This window comes from Astyanax mexicanus, chromosome 19 (genome assembly GCF_023375975.1).
Source record: "Astyanax mexicanus isolate ESR-SI-001 chromosome 19, AstMex3_surface, whole genome shotgun sequence".
NCBI classification, from domain to species: domain Eukaryota; kingdom Metazoa; phylum Chordata; class Actinopteri; order Characiformes; family Acestrorhamphidae; genus Astyanax; species Astyanax mexicanus.
Genome location: NC_064426.1, coordinates 1,477,483 through 1,497,137, shown reverse-complemented (window position 1 = coordinate 1,497,137; position 19,655 = coordinate 1,477,483). Strand labels below are relative to the sequence as shown.

Sequence of the window (19,655 nt, the reverse complement as noted above, 5' to 3'; positions counted from 1 at the left end):
CATTTAGAACATTTATTTACAGAAAATGAGAAATGGCTGAAATAATGAAAAATAGATTTATTTATTATGTATATTTATCTAGTATTTCCATTTGTAGAATTTTGGAACATATATGTACGGGCACATAATAAAAATAACAATAAAATATAATCAGTGTTTACAATTATTATATTAAAATATATATTAAAATGTTTCTGGACTGGATTTAACTAAAATGAAGATCAAATCAGAAATGTGGAACAAAATTGTAAATTTAAATAAAATCTGCTGCAGAAATAAATATACAAAAACATTAATTCAGTTAATACATGTTAATGCGCTCTACAACTGATTCAACTGATTACTAAACAGCTGTAAATATCTAGAATAATGAACAGAGCTGGTAATGAGTCCAGAATAACAGAAACAGCTGAAAAATATTGAAAATTAATATGTTTTTGAAGTATCACTTAACATGTTAATTTAGCACGTTTTAAAAAATAGAACTAAATAAACAAATAATATATTTTTGGCATTTAACTAAAATATCTTAAAATAGAACATTTTGTCTAGATTATAATATTTATAGTCTTTCAACAATAATGTTTATGCTATTATTTAATACCTATTATTAAATTCCACCAAACTGATTGGATGCTCTGTTATTTATATATTAATTATATCACTGTTGTTGTTAATGTTTTTTACAAAGCCATTAAAAAAATCATTAAAAATCTAAACTTACCAGGACAGGGCTCTATTATAACCGTAGCAGATCCGCTGCTGACGTGATTCTTTACAGTGCAGGTGAAGTTTCCAGTAAATCCTTCATTCAGCAGGAGAGTCTGATTCCCATCAATCAGATTCTGATTATGAGGAATTCCATCCAGAGTCCAGCTGAACTGAATCTGATCTCCATCAGATGAACAGTGAACTTTTCTCTCCGTAATGGAGAAACAGCTGTTCGTCACTTTCACTGACGACACCGCAGCTACAGATTACAGATTAACAGCTCAGATTAGATTACAGCTCAGATTAGATTACATTTCAGATTAGATTACAGTTCAGATTAGATTACATTTCAGATTAGATTACAGTTCAGATTAGATTACAGATCAGGTTAGAATACATTTCAGATTAGATTACAGTTCAGATTACATCACAGCCCAGATTAGAATACAGCTCAGATTAGATTACAACTCAGATTAGATTACAGTTCAGATAACATTACAGTTCAAATTAGATAACAATTCAGTTTAGAATACATATCAGATTAGATTACAGTTCAGATTAGATCCCAGCCCAGATTAGATCACAACTCATATTATAATACAGCTCAGATTAGATTACAGTGCAGAATAAATTACAGATCAGATTAGATTACAGCTCAGATTAGATTACAGATCAGATTAGATTACAGTGCAGAATAAATTACAGATCAGATTAGATTACAGCTCAGATTAGATTACAGATCAGATTATATTACAGCTCAGATAAGATTACAGCTCAGATTAGAATACAGCTCAGATTAGATTACAGTTCAGATTAGATTACAGTTCAGATTAAATTGCATCTTAGATTAGATTGTAGTTCAGATTAGATTAAAATTAAGTGTAGCTCACTGCTCAGTCTGGATTACATCTTAATCCAACCAAAATCATAATAAACCTGAGCTCAAAGAGATCAGTTAATAACAGCTGCATGAATTTCCACACAACTATAAATATAATCTATAATCACATTAAGTAGTGAATTAAAGAAGAGCAACAGCCAATAGAATCTAAAGATAAATCTATATGTATTTTAAAGAGACGTGTTTAAACTTTACTGATGAACTTTAATCTGGTTATTGCTGCTCTTTATGCACATTTTAGTTTCTTTACAAGTAAAATATCTTAAATAAATTCTGTACATTTAATTCAGACCCTGTCAGTGGATTTAAGAGTTTATGATTGTGAATGATTTACTGAGTTGTGTAGATGTAGCAGTGTGATGTGCAGAACTACCTTCTATAATCAGATGGAGAGAGTAAATGCCTGTGCTTTTCCCAGATGAATTAAAGGTCTCTAATTCGTATCTTCCTGAATCTTCTTTCTCTGCTCTGGTTATTATCATGGTTTTGGTTTCATTATTATACTCCCATCTTTGATCTAGATGGTTTATTCTGATTTTTTTGTTTCTATATTTGAAAACAACATCAGAAGTAGTTCCACTGTTGATCTTCTTTAAGTGTAATTCCTCCTCTTTAGGAAGCTGCAGGTACAGCGGGCGTCCCACAGCTTCATAAAACACACAGCTCTGATCAGATCTGCACTGATCATCTACTGTAATCAGACCTGCAGAGGAAGAAGATGAAGAAGATGATCATTAATCAGAACCAGTGAAGTCTGATAGTCTAATCTACACCTTTAGAAAGAGAATCCACTGAAGAGAACTGCATTTAACCTCCATCAAACCCTCACAACTACAATAAAATAAGAAATAAAACATGAGAATATTTAGTTTTAACGGTTAAATAACTGGATAATCTCACACAATATCATACATGTTCTCAGATCCATCACCCAGTAGCTGCACATTCTACATCTACAAGATCATTAGAGGTGAAGAACTATTGAGTTATATGATATAATGTGGAGCTGAACATGTGAAATCATTAAAAGTTCAAAAAGGGTCATTTAAAATAAAAATATTAAAATCTAACAATTACTCTGTTTAATAAAAAAATTACATATTATACAGGATAAATCTGAAAAAATCCTATAATTAACTGGCTGAGGGTCTTTACATACCCAGCCAACGCCCCTGGTGCTTCCAACTACTTATAAAAGCTTCTCAATACATGATAATCATTTGATTTCTGCCATAAATCAACATATACAGAGATATATGTGTATAACTTGTTTATTTACAAATAGCTTGAGGAAAAAAAATACAATTAAAAAACTTGTCGATGTTGAAAACAGGAAGTAGAAAAAACCTTCTTAACTTTTAGGGGAAGTCAATGTAACACTAATAAGTCATTTCTAATAAATCATTTCTATTGGTCCATTTATTATGAAATTGTTATACGACATAAAAAACAACTGCAAAAATGCAAGATAGGAGATTTTAACATTATATATATTTACTTTTACTACAGTTAAATGCATATCCAATAAATAATACTTTACATAAATGTACATACTTATACATATGTACATGTGTATATATATGATGATATATCAGATTAGAGTATTGATGGATGATCAGAAGTATCAGATGATGCAGCTTGATCATTAAAACACATTAAAACTCTACAGGAGTGAAATGAAGAGAGTTAGTGGAGGAAACTCACCCACAGCAGATCCTGTGAACATCAGCAGAACTCCACAGATCAGCAGCATTTTCATTTAGTCCAGAGAACAGCAGTAGAACCCAGTCCTTCAGTCCCACACACACACTCCACTCTGATGGACCCACACAACCTCACACCACAGATCAGCAACTGGACTCTGATGAGGTGAATATTTAATGTAAGAAGAGGAAACAACAGAACATTTCGGTCTGTGCCCTCTTCCTGTTTTTATCTAACATGCATAGAAATTATAAATACTGTTCCTATAGACCATACACTGAATTTTATCTTAATTTCCTTTAAATAAATGAATTAAAATAAAATATTATTTTCTGTTTATCCTGTATCTGATCATATTAAACTTCATATAAATCCATCACAGTGTTTGTTCATTACATCTCACTTAAAAGGCAATATTTTATATAGAATAAAGAAGGTCTAACAGCTTTACAAAACATGTTTATGAAGTTCTTTACTCAAAAAATCTCACATAAAGATAAAGATCTTACCAAATCTATTCTCACCAGTTTCAGTCTCTTTCAGAAGGAGAAGTTTAAGGGCGTTGTCACTTTAAAGCAAACAAGCTGTTACTGTCCACGCCTCATGTTCACACTGAGCGTTTACCACACGTTAACGTAAGCTTTTGCTAAATGGCAAAACGCAATAAAATGGAAAAGACTACAGATCCCTCCCTCCAACGAAGTCTGCTAGCTAATCCTACTGTCCACTGTCTGAGCTTCTCAACCAGCAGAACAATGTGCACTCATGCGCTCCCTAAATAGTCAGCTTTATATTCCATTTAATTGCAACCATGTGCTCCAGATATGTTCCTTTTTATAGCACCCTTGTACTCCCAAAGTTGTCATCTTTACATTTAATTTTAGTTTCAGCCATGTGCTCCCTAAACAGTCAGCGTTATTACATTTGATTGCACCCACATGCTTCCTAAATAGTGAGCATAACATTCCATTTAAATGCATCCATGTGCTCCCTAAGTAGGCAGCATTTAATTTCATTTAAATGCACCCATGTGCTCCCTAAGTAGTCAGCTTTACGCTCCAATTTAGATGCGCCCTTGCACTCCCTAAGTAGGCGCGTAGTCAGCAGTGTGGTGGTTTGACACTCCCCCCGGGTGTATGGCTGCTCCGGCCGGGCGCTGCGCGGTGGTGAGCGGAGAATATGGCGGGCGGTGCGGGCTCGTTAGCGGCGCTGTGGACCGAAGTGAACCGCTGTGGACAAAGCGGGGACTTCTCCAGAGCCCTGAAGGCCGTGAACAAAAGTAAACACTCTAATCTTTCTATTCTAGTCGAGTTTTGTATTAAGATGTGTGTAGAAATGTGATTGTTGCTGTGTAAATGTGGGGAAGTGTGCTAGCCCGTTAGCATGCAGCTGGCTAAGCTAACCCGTTAGCAGGCAGTGGAGTTACGAGGTTTAAAGAGGTTAAATAGTGAAAAACTGAGGGTTTCTGTGGACATATCAGCCCGTTTTCTGTTTTTTTTCGCGGATTAAATCTGTATTTTCTCCACTGAGAGCAGTAATTACTGCAACAGCAGGTCTGTTTAAGCCTGTTTTAGCTGTAAAAGTGTGATGAATGATTACGTGTCCCTCAGGATCTGCTGAGAGATGGACCCAGCTGGCCCAGTTCCTCAGCTCTCCTCATTGATCTCCTCATAAATCTCCAGTTTTTACTCTAAGCATCAGTAGCTGTTGTTCTGGAGGTCCAAATATATCATTTAAATGTACCCATGTGCTCCCTAAGTAGTCAGAATTACATTCCATTTAAAATGCACCCATCGCTAGCTGTAGTTCAGGAGGTCCAAATTTAACATTTAGATCACCTATGTACCCTTATGCCCCCTAAATAGTCAGCATTACATTATATTTAAATCTACCCATATGCTCCCTAAATAGTCAGCATTGCATTATACTTAAATGTACCAATGTGCTGCCTAAGTAGTCAGCATTACATTATATTAAAATGTAACTATGTGCTCCCTAAGTAGTCAGCATTACACTCCACCTTAGATGTACCCTTATGCCCCTAAATAGTCAGCATTACATCATATTTAAATGTACCCATATGCTCCCTAAATAGTCAGCATTACATTATATTTAAATGTACCAATGTGCTCCCTAAGTAGTCAGGATTGCATTATATTAAAATCTACCCATATGCTCCCTAAATAGTCAGCATTACATTATATTTAAATGTACCAATGTGCTCCCTAAGTAGTCAGGATTGCATTATATTAAAATCTACCCATATGCTCCCTACATAGTCAGCATTACATTATATTTAAATGTACCAATGTGCTCCCTAAGTAGTCAGGATTGCATTATATTAAAATCTACCCATATGCTCCCTAAGTAGTCAGCATTACATTATATTTAAATGTACCAATGTGCTCCCTAAGTAGTCAGGATTGCATTATATTAAAATCTACCCATATGCTCCCTAAGTAGTCAGCATTACATTATATTTAAATGTACCAATGTGCTCCCTAAGTAGTCAGGATTGCATTATATTAAAATCTACCCATATGCTCCCTAAATAGTCAGCATTACATTATATTAAAATGTAACTATGTGCTCCCTAAGTAGTCAGCATTACACTCCATTTTAGATGTACCCTTAAGTCCCCTAAATAGTCAGCATTACATTACATTTAAATGCACCCATCACTAGCTGTGCTTCTGGAGGTTCAAATCCAGCCCAGTTTGCTCTAATACAGCTTTTAAATTTATTTTAACCAGAACACATTAAATATGGGTTCCAGTACACACGTGGACATACTGTAGTTAAAGCACAGCTCCTTTAAAGCTGAACAGTATGTCGATATTTTTCGTGTTTAAGGGGAGAAATCTGGTGTGAAATGGACTTGTGTTGTAGTGAAACATGATCAGGAGTATAAACCTTTGTCCTATAATCCACCACCGTTCTCCCCTAGCATTTCCCAATACAGCACTTTTAGTAGATGCTTATAACAGGAAACAATGCTAGTGATGGGGGCATACAGTAGCTCATGCATAAAAATGACTATTTTAACACCAGTAACAAGCTTAAACAGCTTCACATTTTGTTGGTAGAATTATTAAAGTCCTTACATTTAAAACATGAGGTGAAAGAGGGCCGTCTACCCACCCAAAGAGAGCAAGGCCAATTGTGCACTCTCAGGGCTCCTGCAGCTGATGGCGAGCTGCATAATTGGGATTCGAACAAGTGATCTCCTGATCATAGTGGCAGTGCTTTAGTCTGCTGGACCACTCAGAATGTACATAATATAATGTAACACAGAAAATACAGTACCGAATATAATGTAACACACATTAGCCTTAGTTCTGACTTTTAAATCACTTTTACTTGTTTACTTGTGTTTCTATGTTTATTTGATTTGTATTGATTCTGCTCTCTTACTTCACAGCGACTACTTCATATTGTTTTTATAGGTTTGTCTAAATTGAGTGCTTTTTATGTACAGTTCTTCATGAGAATAAGGAAGATGTGACGGCGCTGCACTGCAAAGTCGTTTGCCTTATTCAGAACGGCGGATTTAAGGAGGCGCTGAATGTTATGAACACACACACCAAGTCACTCTCAAGGTAGATTACTGTTTATTAACTATTCCATTAATTTCCTGCAGATGATCAGTTTTCTTTATTAAGACAGTCTGTTCTCTCTCTCTCTCTCTCTCTCTCTCTCTCCCTCCAGTGATTTGATCGGTTTTGAGAAGGCCTACTGTGAGTACCGGCTCAACAGAGTGGAGAACGCGCTGAAGACCATTGAGGGAATCTCCGAACAGACGGACAAACTCAAAGAACTCTACGGTCAAGTGGTGAGAAATCAGAAAGAACCTTAAATTCTCAGATTCTGGAGAAAATGTCAGTATTTGATTGCATTCAGCCTCAAAAAAGTTTGTAAGTTCAGGATCAACACTCTTAAGTTAGCTAAAGCTAAGCTAAATATGAGTCTATAGTGAACCCATGGAGTAACAGTGTAACATTACACTTTCGATAAATCAGTGATTCAGATTGTTTTCGCTTGATTTTTATCCTTTGAAAATTTTGTGATCTTACCCTGTTTTAGAACACATGCCGCGCACTATCAATAAACATCTATTTTCTGGTCCATTGTCATGCATAAGGTGCATTGGGTTATAAGGCACATAATGCAACACTAATAAGAAACAAGGAACAGGGGTGGTAGGAGACTAAAGCTGGGCAAAGTTAAGTAAACAAAACTGTAATTCTTAAATCAGCTGTGGATGTTAATCTACACAGATTTCTCTCCGGAAAACTGTTTATTTTGATGAGTAAAGTGTGTCAATTTATTTACAGTAAGCTTAGATTTCCATATTTCCATTAACACTCTGTGCAGCAACATTAGCATTAGCTAATCGCTAGCGCTAGCCTCGGTTAGTGGCTAATGCTGACTGACCGAGGCAGGGTGATTTGAGCTAGCGGTTCGTCCCACGTAGCTTTTTTGTTTTAACACGGTAAACTCGCAGACTACGGTCTAATATACTCACCTCTGAATGGTAAATGAGCTAGCGCTGCAGTTAGCGGCTAAAGCTAACTGTGCTGAAGAGCTAAACTGAAACTCCTGTATAACTCTGTACTTCAGTGGAGAGGCTTTACTGCTCCTTAATACCTGACTGATAGAATTCATACATAAGGAGCACCGGATTATAAGGAGCTCTGATGATGATTTTTGGGAAAATTAAAGGATTTTAAGTGCAACTTATAGTGTGAAAAAATATGGTAGATGAATTAAATGCATTAATTAGAAGAAGTGTCCACAAATATTTGGACACCTTGACTGTTATTGGCTGTTTTATAAAATATTTTAGTGTGAAAGTCTGTCTTTAAAAAGGTGTGTGTGTGTGTGTGTGTAGCTGTACAGGCTGGAGCGTTATGACGAGTGTGAAGCTGTGTATAAAGATCTGATCAGAAACTCACAGGACGAGTATGAGGAGGAGAGGAAGACCAACCTGGCTGCAGTGCAGGCTGCACAGAGCACCTGGGAGAACACTACACCTGTGAGTAAACACACACACACACACCAACACACACACACAGGGTTCGTACGGTCATGAAAAACCTGGAAAAGTCATGGAATTTGAAAATTATACCCAGTATACCCAAAAAGTTTTGGAAAAAAATCATTGAAATTTGGTCTTCAAATGTTTGTGTTTCAGTTTGATGGAGAAAATCAATTTAGAGCTAATAAATACATCAGTTCATTCAGTAATTTAGCCTCTACACAGTGGAGCTCTCAGGATCTGACACACATTTTACTATTAAAGATTGTGTGTAAACTTTTTTTTTTATTAGATTCATTTTAAATCTACTATATTACATATTATTTATAGATTTAGTTGTCTGTGTCTGCTCTGATTTAAAAATTGTATGGTCATGAAACTTTGCCTTGGCTTGTACTCACACCAACAAGCATTATTATTATGGCATAATTACTGAGTAATTATTGAGTTTATTGAGGTTCTTTTTGATTGAGAAGTTTAAAAAAGAACCTTAAATTCTCAGGTTCTGGAGAAAACATGAGATTTTAATTGCATTCAGCCTTGAGAAAGTTTGTGAGGTCAGGATGCTGGATGATAATCAACACTCTAAGTTAGCTAAAGCTGAGTTAAAGATGAGCCAGTCGGGTGTATACTGTACTATAGTGTGGGGTAACGATGTAACGTTGCGTTTATCCTCTGTTTCGTTCTCTCTGTGTGCAGGAGGACCTCGGCCTGCCCGAGAGCACGTACGAGCTCTGCTACAACTCCGCCTGCAGCCTGATTGGCCGAGGCCAGCTCAGCGCGGCCATGAAGAAGCTCCAGGAAGCTGAAGGTCAGAACCAGGTTTATTAAACACCTTCAGAATAGCCGTTTTGAACTGGAGTCATTGCAGTTCTATAGAAGATCATTTCTGTGGATTTGAGGAGGTTCTGGGGACTCATTTACTAAGCTTTGCAGGGAATTAATACTAAGATCTTGCGTTCGATTAGAGCGGAAAAATGCAGAAAAGTGGATACACGTTAATTTAATGAATGATTATTTAAAGAAATCAGTGAAATTGTCCTCCTAATGGCTCCTTTAATGGCTTAGTGAACGTGCTAAATAAGTTTTTACTTCACTTATTCTCTTTCATATGTGGTCTTAAATCCGATACGTATCCGATCCACAGACATACAAGAAGAATGTGAACGGTCAAATCAGAATTCATGCGTCTTTTTGCTTTTGCGCTTTAGCATCAGCGCTACGTCCTTCTCTCTCGTACCCACACTGTATCTCTTGGTGCAGCTGTGCAGCTATAGCTGCAAAAAAAAACAGCAAAAGCAAACCACCTGTCCTTTTTTTTTTTTTCTTTCACCTCCTGGAGCTGAGCATGAACTTCAGAGCAGCTGATTACTGTTTCTCCACTCCAGCAAAAGATGCTCCACATATGAGCTGCTAACTCATCCATTTCCCTTTATAAAGCTACGAGTCTCTCCTCTCTCTAATATGAGGGTTTTTGTTGTTGGTGAAGAAGGAGGCGTTTATACAGGTATCAATGTGCAGCATGTGAGACGATTCAGGAACAGATTCTGTGTTCACATTACACACAGATACAGATCACTCACATTTACACTGAATGTGAATCAATGTTTTTGTACATATACAGCTTTAGTACATGTGGCTCGTGGTCTCCAGTTCTGGTCAGATGTTTGACAACTTTTAATTTTGGTTGCTTTTCTCTTTGCAGAGCTCTGTAGGATGTCTCTGGCAGAAGACACTGTGAGTGTATTCATATTCCTAAGCATGTCTTATACAGTTAAATATAATTAAGAGTAGCCTACAGACACAGTTAAATCATAGTACGTTAATTATATGTGGCTGGTTTATTGTTCAGGACGTGACGGAGGAGGATATCGATGCTGAACTGGCAGTGATTCACTCTCAGATGGCTTATATCATGCAGCTACAGGGCAGAACTGAGGACGCGCTGCAGCTTTACAATCAAGTCATCAAACTGAAGTATGGACACAGATTAATTTATATCACTCAGTTTCTGACCTTTAGGACAAGTTCTGATTGTTTTGAGATGTGATAGACTTCACTAATGTGTGAAATATATAGCCATAGACCTTCAAAAATACATTTATAGTCCTGATTTGAGTATACATCAGAGTTTATACTTCATTAGGATTAAGCTGTTTAACTTTATAATAAAGAGCTCTCGTTTCATTGATTTTCTGTTTCAAATATCACTTAATAAGCAAATAAACTGGAGTGACCCACCATTCAGCCTAGTGTCCACTATAGTTTTAAAAGGCTAAACTCATCAACATTAATTGATTGAGCAATATTTATATTTTTCTCAGTGATAGACAATGCTAATTTAATGCTGTCTGGTTTCATTCAGACACATATAAGGCAGATATTTTCAAAATATGCAGAAATGTTATTCGGCTAATAAAACTTGACATTTTGAAGTGTTTTCAATTGGTTTTAGGTGAGATATAGGCCTACTGTAACCAGTTTTGACATGGATGTTTAGTTTTTTGTTTCATGCTATGTCTGTACTGATGTTTTAAAGATCGTATGTTCATTAAAATTGGCCGTAAAGACATGAAGACACCCTCTTATACCTGTTCCCTCTCTCAGGCCGTCTGATGTGGGTCTGTTAGCTGTAACAGCTAATAACATCATCACCATCAACAAGGTAACGCATTATAAACAGCGTGACTATCTCAGAACTGTTAAACTGATAGTCTGCAGTGTGTTAGAGCAGTGTGCAGTGTTTCCTCACACACTCTGTCTGTGATCTGCAGGACCAGAACGTGTTCGACTCGAAGAAGAAGGTGAAGCTGATGAACGCTGAGGGGGTGGAGTACAAACTGGCCAAGAAACAGCTGCAGGCCATCGAGTTCAACAAAGCGCTGCTGGCCATGTATACTAACCAGGTACACACACACACACACACACACAAACACACGTTTGTGTATAAAGACTTGATTGTGTACAATAAGATATAAAAACATGGTATTATTAGTATCACAAAAATAATAGAACTGTATTTTCAGATGTTGGTAACTATGGTAACGGTGGTTGTGTGGTATCTGTAGGCGGATCAGTGTAGGAAGTTGTCGTCGGCTCTGCAGTCGCAGAACCCCGGCCACCCGCGACCCATCCTCATCAAAGTGGCCCAGCTCTGCCGAGAGAAGCAGCACAACAAAGCTATAGAGCTGCTGCAGGTACAGCTATACACCTCTCGCGCGCTCTCACTCTCTCTCACATTTTCGCACTGTCCCTCTCTCGCTCTCACTTTCACTCTCACGTTCTCTTTTGTGCTTTCTTTCTATCCCTCACGTGCCCTCACTCTCTCTCTCTCTCTCGTGCACTCACTGTCCCTTTCACTCGCTCTCATTGACCCTCTCGCGCACACTCACTGTTCCTCTCTCGAGCTCTCACTCTTGCCCTCTTGCTCTCACTAGCTCTCCCTCTTACTGTCCTTCTCTCTCTCTCTCTCTCTCTGTCCGTTTCTCTCTTTGTTTTTCTCATTCTTTAACTCTCTCTCTCTCTCTCTCTGTCCCTCTTGCGCTCTCACTCTTTTGCACTCACACTTGCACTCTCTCTCACTGTCTTTCCTCTTTGTCTCACTCTGATCTTTAGGGTCATGTAATCTCATAACTTTTAATAGTTCTTTAGAAAGACAAAGTTACCTTTAGGTCCTGTAGAGCTCACACAGGTGTGTAATAAATGCTCACATATCTGTCTCTCTGTCTGTCTGTCTGTCTGTCTCTCTGTCTGTCTGTAGCGTTTCTCAGAAGAGTATCCAGAAAGTGCATCTGGAATCAAACTGACAATGGCACAACTTTATCTGACTCAAGGTAGGTTGGTAATGCACACACACACACACACACACACACCTCAAACACACGTGTTCAGGACTGAAAGGGTTAACAGCAATCTTCTGTGTTTGTAGGTCATGTGACTAAAGCCTGTGACATTCTGAGGTCGATAGAAGACTTTAAGCACAAGCAGGGGATGGTGAGATATATTTATATATTTATTTGTTTTGTGTTATGTTTAAAGGTCGTATATAACTGTGTGTGTTTGTCTGACAGGTTTCTGCCTTGGTGACGATGTACACACACGAGGAGGATATTGATAGTGCTATTGATGTGTTCAGCCAATCGATCCAGTATTACCAGTCTGAACAGGTGAGATACAGCTGTGCTTACATATAGGGGTGGGCGATAATATCCCAATTTTTTCGATATATATAATTTGCACTCAAAGTTTTTGATCATGTGTATTGAGATAAATATTGTGCATTTTGTTTTATGATGGTCTAAAATGTTTATTTGAATCATATTTTCTTGTACATGTAAATAACTCAGGATCTTTTTTGTTTGTTTCCTGTGTGGTGTAGCCTGGTTCTCCGGCCCACCTGTCTCTGGTTCGGGAGGCTGCAGACTTTAAGCTTCGCTACGGGAGGAAGAAGGAGGCCATCAGTGACCTGGAGCAGCTGTGGAAGCAGAACACTAAAGACGTTCACACACTCGCTCAGCTCATCTCTGCTTACTCGCTCGTCGACCAGGACAAGGCCAAGGCGTATCCTTCAGCACTGCACACTCTACACTAACGTCTATAGGTTTAGAATATCGCCGTTAATATCGTAAAAGCTTGTATAGGTGTTTCAGTGCTTTTCTTTATATAGTCTAGCTAGTAACTAAACAGTTACACTATAAATCAGCACTGTGCTGAAGTTCTTTTATCAACAACATGAACCAATCAGCAGATTATTTTAGTAGCGTAACAGAGGAGCGTTATATAAGAATTGGTTTATTCAGCTCACTTTTACTCCACTGCAGTGGATACAAATCACACTTTCGATGTAAATGTATTGTGAAACGGGTGATCTTTTCCTGAGCTCCGATCTCTCTCAGGCTGAGTAAGCACCTCCCCTCGCCCGACACCATGTCCTTCAATATAGACGTAGATGAGCTGGAGAACTCGCACGGCGCCACCTACGTCAGGAAGAAGGCTGGCAAAGTGGTGGGAGAGACTGTGCCTAAGGAGCAGGGGTAGGTGGAGCGAACTGCTTTGGATTAGGCTACATCCACACATGATACAATCGATACGATATTACAATATCAATATATTGACAATTTTGTACTCAGTCTGTGATTAAATAGGTCTCGCACTATGAATTTGTTTTTTTTTTTGGTCTATCGTCTCAGTTGTACCAGTTTAACACGTTTCTCTATATTTTTCGCAGCCAAGAGGACGTTAAAAAGAAGAAGAAAAAGAAGAAGGGTATGTTTTTTTTTTTTATTATTATATATTTTTACTCTTTGTTTTATATTAATTCAGAAATTCTGTGTTATCTGATCTATTGCTAAATTCCAACATCTTTCCTCTCAGGTAAACTACCCAAGAACTACGACCCCAAATCGACCCCCGACCCCGAGCGCTGGCTGCCCATGCGGGAGCGATCGTACTACCGGGGCAGAAAGAAGGGCAAGAAGAAGGAGCAGGTGGGCCGAGGAACCCAGGGAGCGACCTCAGGAGCCACCGCAGAGCTGTGAGTTTACCTACACTTAGGAGCACTTAACTAAATCACGGTTTACAGGCTTGGAATCAGTAATCAAAATCGGACACACCTTAATTCAGAGTTTTTGCTTTATTTTAAAATTTTCTACATAGTAGATTAATACTTAACTCATCCGAACTATGAAGACAAAATAATTAAAATGAAAAAATATGTAAAAAATGTTTTGAAACTCGATGCAGTATTAGCAAACAAAATATCACGATTTTTCAATATATCAGTATTTTCTCAGCCTCTACCACAATTAAACGAATTGATAACTGATTTATGGTTCATGTTTTCCACAGAGACGCCAGCAAGACGGCCAGCAGCCCCCCCACCTCCCCGCGGCCGGGCTCCGGCACAGGCTCCGCCTCCAACGTGGTCCCACCCAGGCAACAGAAGCCGGCAGCTTCCGGGGCTACGCGCAAAAAAGCCCCGCCCAAGAAGAAGAAGAGCGGGAAAAGTGGATGGTAGAGGGGCGGAGGAGAGGTGGAGTTCCAGAGCCGTTCCCAAACCCCTTCCTTACTCGCCCTCCGGAGATCCGAGCAGATCTGGGTGAACGGATCCAGAATGGCTGAAGAACATCGACCCGCCCAGCCAATCACGTCCAGCTATTCAGAATATGCAAGGGGAGATCCGGGACAGGGAACTGGGAATGGATTTGGAATGGACCGACACAAAACCAAGAGACTGGTGTAGAATAAACAGTAAAGCGACCCAGGGAGAGAGAGATATTCTGTTTGTTTGTTAAAGTCATTTTTAACCATCAAATACATTGTACACAGTCATGACTGTTACATATAATTACTGTTAATTATTTAAAATTCCTGTTTTTTCCTCTAATTCAGAATGAAACAGTCAGGTGAGTGTGCACACAGACATCAGGATGCTCAAGATATTCAGATACTCGAGATATTCAGTTCTTTTGTTGGTTTGTTTGCGTAAATACATGCAAATACCTTCCTGTTGTGCAGGGAACACAGTTTTATTGTCTTTATTGTTTCATGATCTCCCTCATTCCTCCCGTAATCTCGACACAAGTTCATTTATGTTGTTCATTTTAATTTGCTGGTGAAGTTCGACAGAAAACCGCTACCGTATCTCAACCAAAAACGAAAACCTGAGGCTGTTTATGCAAAATTCAAATTATTTATTTTTTAAACTCCTGGATCAAGCTCACTTATTATAATTATGATTTTCAAATAATGCTCCTCCTTCAGCTGTTTCCCATTGTAGGGGATGCTGGAAGTGGAATTACTGAAATCTAGCCCTGATGTAAAGTCTTAATAAACAGATTTTCCTTGTGAGTTTGGTGTGATTTTTTTTTTTTTTTTTTCTCTCTATTGTTTGGGTTGTCTTCGTGGGTTTGTGTGAGAGTGTGGCACCAGTCTGACACTTTATTAACATTACAGTAATAATAATTATAATTATTTAAATGTTGTTTTATGCACTACAAGAACACAGTGCAAGCTATATGAATAAAATACAAAAAAAGCTAAAATCCACTTTTTTTTTTTTTATTCATTCATAGTAGAGAGCAGAACTAGACTATATAATGAATGAAGAAACGATGGAATGAGACCTTTTAAAATATTGCTGAAGTACCTCACAATAGTGATTGGTACCTCAATATAATGACTTGTTACCTCAAAATAGTGTCTTAGTACCTCACAATAGTGACAAATTCAACAATTTACTTACAATTATTTTACAAAATATTGCCTTAGTACATTAAAATAACAATTTAGTACCTCAAAATAATGCCTTGTACATCACTGTAGTGTCTAAGGATCTTAAAGAAATCATTTACCCAACTAACATTACCTCAAAATAATGACTTAATACCTTACGATTGTCAAAATACTTAGTAAGTCAATAAACTACTTAGTACTTCAAATAGTGATTTATCACAATAGTGAATTGGTGTCTCATAAATAATAATGACTTCTCAATAAATCACTTTGTGCCTCAAAATGTCGTAGTATATTAAATAAATGACAGTGTATTGATTAATTATTTGTGTTTTTATGTATTGATTGATTTGTTGTGTTGGTGTATTAAATTTAAATAATTGTAAATGTTCCGCTCTGTAACTGGCCGCTCTCTGCGCCACAGCGCCCTGTACCGGAAGCATATTTTGGAGAGGGGCAGATTTCGGCGCAGCACCGGAAAGCGCGTGGGGGTGTATAATCCACTTGTGGAGCTGAAGCTGCTGCAGCTCCGGTATGGCGGCGGGCTGCTGAGACTCGTGGAATAAACCAGAGTAAACCGGAGTAGATCCGAATTAACCCGGTTTAGATCCGAATCCGCGGCTTTGCGGGGAGCAGAGCGGGGATGGCGGGTGTGCGGGAGGCGAGCGCGGTGGGTGCTGCGCTCGCGCTGGCGGGGGGGTTACTGTTTATACTCTGGAGCTTCTTACAAACCAGAAAACCCGAGAAACCGCGGGAAAAACCGCGACTACCGAACCCCGAGACCCGGACCCGAACCTCCGAGACCCGGACCCACACCGCCCGGGCGGCTCAGGTCTGTTACCCCCCCCTCCCCCCGCCTACAACCGGTAACCCAACACCCTGACAACCGACTAACTCAATACTAACTCAAACACACACTATATAACCCCACCTCTTACAGTTATATATAATTTACTCACTATATAACCTCCTCACTTAGATGTATATATTATTTACACACTATATAACCTCCTCACTTACAGTTATATATCATTTACACACTATATAACAACACCTCTTACAGTTATATTTAATTTACACACTATATAACTTCCTCACTTAGATGTATATATTATTTACACACTATATAACCTCCTCACTTAGTTATATATTTCATTTACTCACTATATAACTTTCTCACTAACAGTTATATTTCATTTACTCACTGTATAACCTCCTCACTTATAGTTATATATCATTTACACACTATATAACCTTCAAACTGTTTTACAGATATATATGCTTTAGTTATATATGCTTTAGTTACTGTTCTATAGTTATATATGCTTGAATTACTGCTCCATATTTATATATGCTTTAGTTGCAAATGCTGTAATTATTGTTCTATAGCTATATATGCTGTAACTACTGCTCTATAGTTATCTCTATAACTAAAATCTTCAACCCTAAAAGATTTAATGCAACCCAAATATAATGTTTATTTAATGCCACACTGTGCCCGACGGTGCGGGTATCAGACAGCATGGCACAGCACAGCGCTCCTCATTAACAGCTTTACTCCTCCTCCTCCTCCCTGCTGCCAGCCTGCTGCTTTATGCTCTTTATGTGTGTTTGTGTGTGTGTGTGTGTGTGTGTGTAGCAGCCCCAGGAAGCCGGTACCCAGGTGCTGGTGTTGGGTCTGGAGGGCGCGGGGAAGACCAGCCTGCTGCACTGCTTCGCGACGGGCAGCCTGGAGCAGGACGTCTCGCCCACTCAGGGCTTTAATGCCATCTCCATCAACCGGGAGGACCTGCACATCGAGTTCCTCGAGAGTACGAACAGCGCCACCTACCTGCAGCACCATCACACTGATAACTTAAAAAACTATTTCATGTGCAATCACTCTCACTTTTGTACATAACATTTTAATTTACAAAAAAAGTGAATAGTGCAGGACTGAAGGTAACTAACTGGTTGTGTGTTCTGCTGCTGGCAGTTGGAGGTGTGGAGAAGCTGAGGGAGTACTGGCAGATGTATCTGAAGAAGGCTCGGGTTCTGGTGTTCGTGGTGGACTCGGCGGACCCGGCCAGCTTCCCCCTGGCTAAAACTCACCTGCACCAGCTGCTGGCTGCCGACCCGTACCTGCCGCTGGTCCTGCTGGCCAACAAACAGGTGAGTTACCTGTAAGAAGGTAAAAACTAACTGGTTATCATAAGCTTTTAGACTAGATTTGAGACTGTGATGTAACAGTTTTAGGGTTTTGGAATTGGCCTGTTTTAAAGCTCCATTATGGTTATTGGTTGTGGTTCTTTTGAAGTTGGCGGGGTGAGAGGAGTGAATGGTCAGGGTGCGTGCCAGGCTGAGTGCCGGGTGAGTGCCAGCAAGGCTTGTGACTGTGAGAACAGGCAGTGTTTAGACGGCAGCTCTGATGCCAGCAGTGAAGACCTTGCGTGGGAGTTATAAATGCCAGCGTGCCCAAACTAATCCTCTCCTGCTGTTCACCCCCACCGTTACTACTGTTCACTCTCTCTGTCTGTAGATACACTGTGTTTCCCAACATCAGAGACAGTTACTCCAACAAAAGGTGGTCAACACTGGTCAAGCAATACCCTTGTTTATCTATATTTTCAGTGTCAATGAACCAAAATGAAATAATAACCCCTCATCTCTCTCTCTGTCTCTGTATCTCTCTCTCTCTCTCTCTCTCTCTCAGGACGTGCCGGGCGCTCGGGGCGTGGCGGATCTGTATGAGGAGTTGGCGCTGGGCTCGGTGGGCGACGCCCGTAAGCTGTGTGTTCTTGGGACGCAGGTTCGGAGGGGCCGGGCGGAGGCTAACGCCGGCGTGCAGGACGCCCGAGAGCTGATCATCGAGATGATGAACCACACCCACGCCTAGAACCAGCGCTCCACCTGATTGGCTGAACTTTAAGATCAGTCAACCAGTCTGAATGTCTTTAAACCAATCAGGGCCCTTTCTTTACCAAATATGTTACTGATTGTACCTTAAAGGAGCAGCTCCACCAAATATGCTAACATGCTAACACGCTAACATGCTAAACATACAGTGACATGTCAAAAGTCTTGGGACAGGAGCTGGTATTATGGGATTTGTGGGCGGGGTCTCCTGCACTGAATGTGGATGTGATTTCTGCACTTATATCTGTTAACACGGACAGTTCTAGCCAGAAGCTGCCGGTCACCATCATTACCCCCCCCACTGCTCTGTAACACCTCTATAACAGCTGATCCCAAGTCGTCCTCTGAGTTGACACTTCGTTATCAGTTTATATACTGCTGTCCCATGATTTTTGGCATGTCTATGTGAATGAAAGCTCCTAACCACTAGTTAGCATAATGCTAATCGGAGGCTATTCACTTTCATTGTCTGTTAACATTAGCAACAGTATAGGTTACTTGGGGATGTCACAGGGCTGTAGGGTTAATAGCTCTAGTATTTCAGTAGACTGTTTTATAAGTGTTCTGGTTTGTTTGGGGAAAGAATTTTAAGCTGTAAAAATACAGTACAGTACTGTGCAAAAGTTTTAGTACCCCTAAACACAATATTATAAATGATTTCTCTCAGCACTGAAAGAGTGATTAGTGTAAAAACTCAAGAACAGATAAATACAATGTAAAGTAACAAGGATTTCCTGTTTCTAAAAGCTAGTCTGAAGAATAAAGCTCAGTTTCAGATTTCTCCTGGACGATGTTCAATTCCATTAGCAGCTCATCTGATTTATCATCATTCAGCTCTGATTTAAAGAGAAATATACTTAATATTTCACTCCATGAGGAGAAATGAGGAGATGTTTCAACCCTTTTATTATTTTACAGGTTAAATTGACCCATTTTATGGTTTAAAATAATATATAGAAAAATATATATTAATGGAAATTTCTCATTTAATTCCAGAATATCATGATACTAATAATTATGTACTCCAATTATCTCCATATATCCAGGATTAAAGTAAAATAAATTATACTGGACTGATAGAATCTGTCTTTAGTAGGTATAAAATGTGAAATGAGACCAGTATGAATTTTTATTTAGCTAAAAACAGTAAAAAAAAAAAAAAAAAAAAAAAAA

The 19,655-nt window shown here is 38.9% G+C and overlaps 3 protein-coding genes across 8 annotated transcripts in view; 2 read left to right on the top strand and 1 right to left on the bottom strand.

Moving 5' to 3' along the window:
- The window catches only part of LOC103031569 (uncharacterized), a 54,358-nt gene extending 50,885 nt beyond the window's left edge, over nt 1-3,473 (bottom strand). For 4 of the 5 annotated variants that reach the window (XM_049468188.1, XM_049468190.1, XM_049468178.1 and 1 more), the window contains exon 1: nt 3,317-3,473. Coding sequence is in view for 3 of the 5 variants with exons in the window: in XM_049468178.1 (XP_049324135.1) it covers nt 3,317-3,371 (55 nt within the window). In the remaining 2 variants the exon portion in view is untranslated. Of the gene's footprint in view, nt 1-1,985; nt 2,316-3,316 lie in introns of all 5 variants that reach the window. The other variant, XM_049468187.1, reaches the window with a different exon arrangement.
- Nucleotides 3,474-4,453: 980 nt separating this feature from the next.
- Nucleotides 4,454-15,203, top strand: srp72 (signal recognition particle 72). Its single transcript, XM_007260329.4, has 18 exons — nt 4,454-4,595; nt 6,795-6,915; nt 7,025-7,148; nt 8,208-8,351; nt 9,054-9,165; nt 10,060-10,091; nt 10,207-10,331; nt 10,962-11,019; nt 11,129-11,260; nt 11,423-11,551; nt 12,115-12,187; nt 12,283-12,347; nt 12,425-12,520; nt 12,733-12,914; nt 13,250-13,387; nt 13,582-13,619; nt 13,728-13,887; nt 14,202-15,203. Exons 1-18 carry the CDS (start codon nt 4,496-4,498, stop codon nt 14,368-14,370), a joined length of 1,998 nt encoding a protein of 665 aa, XP_007260391.2. The 5' UTR covers nt 4,454-4,495; the 3' UTR covers nt 14,371-15,203.
- An 845-nt stretch (nt 15,204-16,048) lies between these two features.
- Nucleotides 16,049-19,655, top strand: arl9 (ADP-ribosylation factor-like 9). Of its 2 annotated transcripts, none has more exons than XM_007260331.4 (4): nt 16,049-16,419; nt 17,230-17,398; nt 17,563-17,738; nt 18,280-19,655. In XM_007260331.4, the coding sequence occupies exons 1-4, from the start codon at nt 16,231-16,233 to the stop codon at nt 18,460-18,462; spliced, it is 717 nt and encodes a 238-aa protein (XP_007260393.3). In that variant the 5' UTR covers nt 16,049-16,230; the 3' UTR covers nt 18,463-19,655. The 2 variants fall into 2 exon arrangements, with proteins under 2 accessions (XP_007260393.3, XP_007260392.3); XM_007260330.4 differs by having other exon boundaries at nt 16,050-16,419; nt 17,227-17,398.

Bases quoted from the DNA above. Each gene is read 5' to 3' on its own strand.
- srp72 (XM_007260329.4), top strand. From the start codon at position 4,496: ATGGCGGGCGGTGCGGGCTCGTTAGCGGCGCTGTGGACCGAAGTGAAC. The intron at 8,352-9,053 runs GTGAGTAAACAC...CTCTGTGTGCAG, and splicing joins CCTGGGAGAACACTACACCT to GAGGACCTCGGCCTGCCCGA. The intron at 11,261-11,422 runs GTACACACACAC...TGGTATCTGTAG, and splicing joins TGGCCATGTATACTAACCAG to GCGGATCAGTGTAGGAAGTT.
- arl9 (XM_007260330.4), top strand. From the start codon at position 16,231: ATGGCGGGTGTGCGGGAGGCGAGCGCGGTGGGTGCTGCGCTCGCGCTG. The intron at 16,420-17,226 runs GTCTGTTACCCC...GTGTGTGTGTAG, and splicing joins ACACCGCCCGGGCGGCTCAG to CAGCCCCAGGAAGCCGGTAC. The intron at 17,399-17,562 runs GTACGAACAGCG...TGCTGCTGGCAG, and splicing joins GCACATCGAGTTCCTCGAGA to TTGGAGGTGTGGAGAAGCTG.